Genomic DNA, 7,890 nt, shown 5'->3' on the forward strand with positions numbered 1-7,890 from the left:
ATGGTGTAGAAAGCATAAAGCTTTAACCCATCAGTGTAGATCCAGAAGAAAGGGAAAATGTTCAGTTTATGGCTTTTAAACACTTCATGCTCAGTCCTGATTTGGGTTTAGGTTTCTCCCACATGTGTACTATTGGTTTGCAGGTCTGAAACCTGTTTATTTATTTCTTGAGTCATTTTTGGGAAGATTGGGGATAAATTTAGCTGTATGGAAATTTTTAGCCTCGAGGTGTTTTGTTGATAAACCCTTTTTCACTTTTTAAATAAATGTTGGTGGGCATGTTTTTCAGGGGAGCAAGGTTTATTCATAGACATGAAAATTTTCAGTTATAACAAGAGGGTTAGGAACCAAAACATCAAGCCCAACCGTAAAAAACGCCGTATGCAGATTTCCAGCAAGCTCAAAAGGATTCACACGTTCCTTACAATGTGCGCCTATTCATGTGTTCACATGTAACCACTGATGCTATAATTGAAATGTTTGTGTGTGCTAGAGATTGTGTGACTGGGTGGTGAAATGGAGGTCCCTCCCTGACTGGTAAAACTGAACAGGAAGAGCAGACCCCCTATTAGCGGGGCCAAATCAGAGGGACCTCCAAGGCCGACAGAGACGAAAAAGAGACGTAAAAGAAGAAAAGGAAAAAGGAAATAGGGGTTTACTTAGGTTAAAAAATAAAACTTGCTGCTGAGCGCGGCATCCTTTCATTATAATTTATGATGCATGATTGCATATCAGACTAATTAAACCAGACTAGACAGGTTTCCCTCCCTATGTGCCAATACTTTCATTGGGGGGGTGTGCTAGTGAGAGTGTTACACAGCTCTCATAGGACTATGAATATTTGAGTGAAGCAGGTCTCTGTGGCAGAGCACTCTCTCTCTCCCTTCACCTCTCTAATTACAGCGACCGAGTCGGCTCTGCCCTTACCCACAATCTGTGGAGGCATGAAATAAATACATGCTCTCCAACAATAAACAAGTGCCTTTTCAAATGACAGCACCTCCTCATGTTCACCCCCATTGCCGTCTCTCCAGGCTTTCGTAACGTTTTTACTTTTAGCTGGCGACAGGCGCGTGTAGGCCTCTGCTCATAATGTATAGAGTATGGGCTGTACAGGTTGTGGGGTTGAGAGTACAGAAAGCTAAATATAGGCTGACTTCAGTACTAAGGCCATGTTTGCATGGAATGAAAAATGGTAAGTGCGATGATTTAAAAGTAGGTCAAATTTGATGCTCGACAGATTTAGGTTAAATCTCTTGTAAGAAAGAAAATCATTTTCAGACATTCATACAGCTAAAAACGACAGTTTTAAGTGGGTACTCTACATTGATATAATTGATACAATTAGGGGAATTTAAAATTTCAGGATATCATTAACTTCTTTGTCGTCTCCTAATAACTTTTTCTTGGCCTCAAAGAAAATCATGATGTCAAGAAAAGATGCAAATGAGAATTCATAAGGACTCCAGTCCAACTTGTCATGTTCTAGACTACTTAATAATGTAATTACAGATGTTGCTGACATGGATCTATTGCATTGAAACCACACTGTCCCAATGTCCCAAAAAAAAATTGTTAGTAATCCTAAAGACTGGAAATACAGCAATGCCCAAAAAGAGTAACTGAGTTATAAGACAACAACACACTGACAAGTTTAATACTGATGTCTTTTTTTTTTTTTTTTAAACCCGCATTAGAAAGTCCTTCACAGGGGCCAACAACTTCATAACAAGCAGACTTTAATAAATTGCTGTACTGTAATGTTCACCTTTGGGTTCAACAAATTATTGGAAATCAAATGCATATTCTGCATTAGCAAATTGTGGCTTCAGATGGAAAATGCTGCTGTTTACATGATATGATCACTTCTCAGTTATTTTGATCATTTGTTTTTGTAACAGTGTCACTATGGTCCATTGTGTCTTGTGGTAAGAAAGAAAACACCAGTCCTTCCTTTCTAAGTATTTAGAGATTCTATGCTAGTACTTCTCACTCAGTTAGGATCCTAAAATGAGTAAAACTCTTGGGACACAAGATTTCCCTGAAAATGTCTTTTTGCCAAAGCTGATATAACCTCACTTTGTCAGGGTTGCCTCAAAAACTCTTAAATGCATTATAACAACTGTTACTGCACCCTGAGTACTACTCATCCTAATAAACCTTGAACATATGAGTCATTTTAATTTTGCAGTTTAAGTTATCGGTGGCATCAGGCTCAGTTCCTCTATTAAAAATGTCATCAGTTACATAATGATAATGCCCCCCCTACCACCACCACAAAACACATACACTTCCTTAGTGCAATCGTGACTTCCCACTGGTCTAAATGTAATGTTCGCCATGTAAAGGTCTCCTACTAATGATGAGATGGTTACCATAGTTTCCCCACTCCAGCCTGGCCCGATTAGATTTACCATGTCATGGTTTTGGTTTCCAGGAAGAGGAATGACTCAAATTTACATGTTGGTTTCTGGAGGTCCAACTGAGGCAAAAGGATGGTCATGTTGATGATTGTACGTCAGTGAAAAGCTTACAAGTACAACTCTGCCACCTTGTGGAAGGCACTAAGTACATACCTCTGGTATTCCTCCCTCCACCCCCACCAGTTGATCTCATTACTCATGTAGACACTCAGAAAGGTGGGATAGGTGGTTCAAATTCCTTTATTAAAAAAAAAAAAAAAAAAAACTCCCCCCCCCCCCCTTTTTTTTTTTTTTTTAAAACTGTGCAGTAATGATAATACAAAATATTGTAGAGATTAGGTTTCAGTGCTCTGTTTATAAATGTGTATTGTATAATCAGAAACACATTTTGCTGAAATAGTTTGAAACAAGGTAAAGAGACTAAGCATACTCTAAACAAGCATTAAAATAAAATTCTTTCTCGTGTGAAATATTTATTCAATTAAAAATATTCTAGTTTAACAAAAAACAAAACACAAAAAAACAAAACAAAACACAACTTATCTATAAAATTAAGTGGAATATGAAACCGTAGTTAACAGCTGAGATCACAAAAAGCACTGAGCAAGTGGGCCAAACAGACAAATGCACTCTTAACTTTTGGTGTCCAATTCCTTTTTCACTAGTTCCAGCCACAAGACCGAAAGCAACACAAGAAAAGCAGAAGCGCGGCATGTGACAGTATTTGCACCTTTTTTTTTTTTTTTTAAATTTGCTCTTAAAGCCAGAACTAAGCAGCAGAGACCTGAAAGAGGTTCATTAACTGGCCAGAAAGTGAAAAGACAATATGGCCAGTAAATAAAAGGTAAATTCAGTTCCCAGGATATGTTGAATACAGGAAACATGGGGAAAAAAAAAAAAAAAAAAAGTATAAATAGAAAAATAAATACTGCTATGCATAGTTTACAAGTGAACGTAGTGTGGACTTAAACAAGATCTGTTTTCTACTAAATGACACAAACAGATGCTAATAGGCTTTAATGCACGGTCTAGTGTTAAAACTATTGAAAGAATGAGGCCGTGTTAATGCAGACCCATCAGATCCTTCAGTTCACTAAAATACTGAAATAGGAGGCCCAAAACTTTAAAACACTGGTTTTCAAGGTTCAAACAATAAGTGTATGTATTTCTGACACAGAACTGACAATCAGTTCAGGACTTTTTGCATAGATGTAAAGAACTTTGCATGTTTACAATGCAAATGTACCAACAAAGCAAGAAGAACATTCTCCTGCTGAGAAAAAGCAATAATAATAATAATAATAACAATAATAATAATAACAACAACAACGATAACAACAACACCAAAGGTTTGACGTTTGAATTGGGTCCACAAAACAGATCTCCTGCAGTCCACAAAGCAGAGACAAGTCTGCAGCACGGAAGCACTTCACAACAGAAGCTTCATGCAATTCCGAACATCAAACATTTTGGGCTTAAAATTGCCAAGAGGTTAAAAATCCATCTTGGAGACAGACTAAAAAACAAAAAAACAAAAATAAAACTAAAGACTACAGCCTTTATAAAAGCAGCATTTACATTACGTCAAGTGTTGCTTTTACTTTTTCTATGGACAAGGAATCTCAACTAACATGTCAAGAAAACTCCTGCAGTGAAACCATTCAATCTTTCAAAAACAAAAAACAAAAAACAAAAAAAACAGCCAACTGGTGAAAATAAACCTAAAGTTGAATATAAACCTAATCCATGCACTGATGCATAGAACTTTGCAGTCCTTCAAGTCAAATCATTGTATTTATAATCACTCGCCCACATAAGATCATTTGTAAGGCTACATAGGGCAAAAGGGCATCGCCTCTGGGTTTCTGTAGCTTATTAGCAAGACAAAAATCCTCATCTGCATAGGTGAGGTACTTAAATGTCAGGTATGTCTTTGGTATCATGAACAATGTTTCAGTACTGGAACATGAACAAGTAGGAATGAAGCCCCAGCAATAACTGCAGACCTAAGCGAGCTATGAGCTGTTTGGGGCATGGGATATGCCTCAATAGTTAGAATATGGCAATTAAATTTTACTTAGAAACAAAAAAAAAAAAAAAAGGGGGGGGGGGGGGGGGGACACTGGTTTGTGACGGAAATTTCCAAAGAAGGAAAGTCCCAAAGACAACGACATCCACATGTATTCCTTTCATTACTACCATACATGGCAGAGCTTTTAGTTTTCTTCGGATGACAGACAAAGGCAGTTTCACGTCCTCTTTATGTTGTTTGCTTGAAGTGTTAGGTTCTTCCTCTTAGAAGAAAGAATAAAATCCCATGTCCCATAAAAGGCTGTGAATATGACGGTTTTTATTCAAAAGCTGTACCAGCTGGTTTTGTTGCCCTCTTCTAGATAATCTTCTATTACTAAAAAAAAAAAAAAAAAAAAAAAAAATTATCCACTCTGGGCTTTCGTTAGAATATAAACCTTCATGGTCCAAATCCTTTGTGGTACATGTGACTACCCCCCCTCCAGTAGAACCTGAATGCTGGCTCTGAACCTTTAGCCATTCTTATCCAGTCTGCCACAGTAAATATTTTTAGCCCAGAGAACCTTGTGCGGCAAGAACCAGTCCCCATTGGCACAGTCGGCGTATCCCGGTTTCTTTTTTCAGTAATGAGGCAGAGAGTAAACTGTGTTCAAGGCTGCCAAGGTTTCCTGTCCTTGCCCTTCTGATCAGGAATGTGTTTGTAGCGACATTTCTCCCCAAAATGGCAGCCAGTGGTTCTCCAGAAGTAACACTCATCTCCGTTAACCGGGCCGCGTCTTCGGGGTCTGGGTAGAGACATACAGGTTGCACATTAGTTATAAAACTGCAGTCCTGTTGCATGATTATTATCATCATCATTATTATTATTTTTCTTAACTAGAGTTTTTAAAAGAGCAGCCAGTTAGCGTCTCACCCAGCAGCTGTGCCTCCCTGCTGTGTGACAGGGAGGCAAGTCTTGAGTGGAATAGGAAGGGACCTCTGAGTGCGGCGGTCAGGATAGCGCACCACTAAACGAGTGTTTTCAATACAGTGACCCTGTGACAGCAAGCACATATACACATCTAACCCCACGGCAATAACTGGTGCTATGAAAATAATAATGCTGACAAAGGAGAAACAACAAAACAACAAAAACGCACTTACATTTAGTTTCTCCATGGCACGAGCAGCCATGCTTGCATCCCTGAAGTTAACGAAGGCACAGAATCTCTCATGCAGCACACGGATACTCTCAATTTCACCATACCTTCAATACAAGGAGACACAAGCAGACCAGTCAACAACTGCAGTTTTAACTTAGCTCCCCACATTTTTCGTATAGGGATATTGTGTTTAAATGATAACATTTTGTACCAGAATAGGATCTTACATTTTAAAAAGGTCCCTTAAGTGTTTCTCAGTTAATTCAGTTGTCACATTTCCCACCCAGAGGGATTGACAGGGAGTTCTGCAAGAGAGAGAATGTCACCAAGAGTGCTTTAAAAAAAAAAAAAAAAAAAAAAATCTAATTCATCAACAACTCTATTTTTGACTGCTCAATTACAGTCACCTACCCTGGTTGCACAACAGATGAATCTGTGCTCCCAGCTGCTGCTGAGGAAAGAAAAAGCATCAACAAGAGAATACATCGGAAAATCAGTTGTATGATTTTTGCTTTAAACTTATTTGATCCAGAAGAAAAACTGTTGGTCATTTTTTTGGCCTTACTTTTGGCTGCTTCAGAATAATATGCCAGAACACCCTGCACTGTTGAAAATCTATCTAACAGCAAGACACTCTGCACTTCTTCAAAGCCCAGTTCCTGAGGAAGAAAGAGAGAAACTCAAATTACCACCACAAGGGTGTATGCCATCCGTCTGCCATTTGGCAGAGACTTTACAACCATGGCTGTGTACACTTGATCCTTGAACATTATGGCTTTATGGCATCTTATCCATTTCTTAGTTATGGCAAAAATAAAAAAATAAATAAATTGTGTGTTGAGGTGGTCACAGCGACCTTAACCTCTGAGTACAGAATCCAAGCAGTTCATTGCCAAGTGTGAGTAAATGTGCCAAATGTTTACCAAAAAAAAAAAAAAAAAAAAAATCCCTTTAAAGCAATCCTAATACAACAGACTAACAAGAAGTAGACTGATTTTAGTTCACTGTGACCTTGACACCAAAATTCCAGTCGGCTCATCGAGTAAATGTTTGTGCCAAAATGCCTCTAATAGTGGAAAAGAGGAACTTGAAAGAAAAAAGAAAAAAAGCACTTCCTTGGGTCACAGCTGTCATTGGGAGAAGGCATACAAATAATACGTGTCACATCTACAGAGCTTTTGTGTGTAGGCGTTACCATTAACTGCAGCACTTTGCAGTTAAATAGATTATTGACAGCCTCCTCGCAGTCTTTGTCCAGCTTCAGCACCTGCTCCATAGCCTTTTCTGCCTCACTGTACCGCTACAACACACACAGAGTGAGTGAGTTAACACTAATGCTTAATGCTTTTTCGGTAGATTATTTACTCGACTACAAGCTATTACAAGCTTGTACCAACCTTCATGCCCATGAGGGCACTGCCCTTGCGGAAGTATCCTTTGGGCCAGTCTGGGGCCAGCTGAATGGAGCGTTCAGCATCTGCCAGGGCCTGAGGATACTGCTCCAAGCAGTAATAGCAATAAGAGCGATTCCCAAAGAATCTACACGACATTAAAAAAATTAATAAATAAATGAATTAATATTATGTGAAATGTGCATTTCTTTTGTAATGCCCAAGTCGTGACCACAGAAGCTGTACCTGTAATCTTTGGGATCACATTTTATGGCTTCTGTAAACATACTGGCTGCTTGTGCATACTGCCCCTCTTGCACCAGCTTTATCCCTTTTTCTGCAGGACATAAAGATTTGTTTTTAAACATTCCCAAAGGCTCAAATGACCGCAGTGCTGTATGCTGACATGCTTTCAGAATGAATGTGTAATCAATGTCCTCGAAGCCTTTGTTTCCATTTCCATGAATAACTTTTAAAGTTTCAATTCTTTACCTGTCAGTGATGCACTTTTCTTGGTCATGGTGTCAGTTCCATTTGTCTGAACAAAACAAAGAAGAAAAAAAAAAGTATATATATATCATTTTCATCACTTTATACTCATGAAAATGTGTATTTACACTACAAACACACACACAGCTTTCATCAAATCTTTCATGGTCCATAGTCCACTTTCCCCACATATCAGACTTTGAACTAACACAGGAACACCACCTCAGCAAGAACTATTATATATGGGCGTTTTTGCTATAGCTGCTTCTCTTAGACCATCTGTTAGCATTCACCTCTCTCCTGGCTTCATTCTCCTTGTTTTCTTTGGACTTTCGACTTGATCCTTTGGGTTTGATATGGCTAGCAGCATTTGCAAAGAAGGCACTGCTGACATCCCACTCTGGCTCCTGTGGG

General features: G+C 38.7%; 1 protein-coding gene across 3 annotated transcripts in view; it reads right to left on the reverse strand.

The window, feature by feature from the left end:
* Positions 1-4,610: 4,610 nt before the first annotated feature.
* Positions 4,611-7,890, reverse strand: part of LOC147316220 (uncharacterized) — a 7,955-nt gene continuing 4,675 nt past the window's right edge. The window contains exons 6-16 of one of the 3 annotated variants that reach the window (XM_086259545.1): positions 7,770-7,883; positions 7,480-7,525; positions 7,234-7,324; positions 6,994-7,135; positions 6,792-6,896; positions 6,162-6,255; positions 6,008-6,047; positions 5,824-5,901; positions 5,598-5,700; positions 5,368-5,489; positions 4,611-5,239 (exon numbers count right to left, since the gene is read on the reverse strand). In XM_086259545.1, the coding sequence (XP_086115671.1) occupies positions 5,104-5,239; positions 5,368-5,489; positions 5,598-5,700; positions 5,824-5,901; positions 6,008-6,047; positions 6,162-6,255; positions 6,792-6,896; positions 6,994-7,135; positions 7,234-7,324; positions 7,480-7,525; positions 7,770-7,883 (1,071 nt within the window). In that variant the 3' untranslated portion in view covers positions 4,611-5,103. Of the gene's footprint in view, positions 5,240-5,367; positions 5,490-5,597; positions 5,701-5,823; positions 5,902-6,007; positions 6,256-6,791; positions 6,897-6,993; positions 7,136-7,233; positions 7,325-7,479; positions 7,526-7,769; positions 7,884-7,890 lie in introns of all 3 variants that reach the window. The other 2 variants (XM_086259546.1, XM_086259544.1) reach the window with 2 other exon arrangements.

Source organism: Aulonocara sp. 'chitande type north' Nkhata Bay, linkage group LG13 (genome assembly GCF_057382095.1).
Source record: "Aulonocara sp. 'chitande type north' Nkhata Bay isolate Kocher_YH1m ecotype deep benthic linkage group LG13, A_spYH_male_GT1.1, whole genome shotgun sequence".
Taxonomy (NCBI): domain Eukaryota; kingdom Metazoa; phylum Chordata; class Actinopteri; order Cichliformes; family Cichlidae; genus Aulonocara; species Aulonocara sp. 'chitande type north' Nkhata Bay.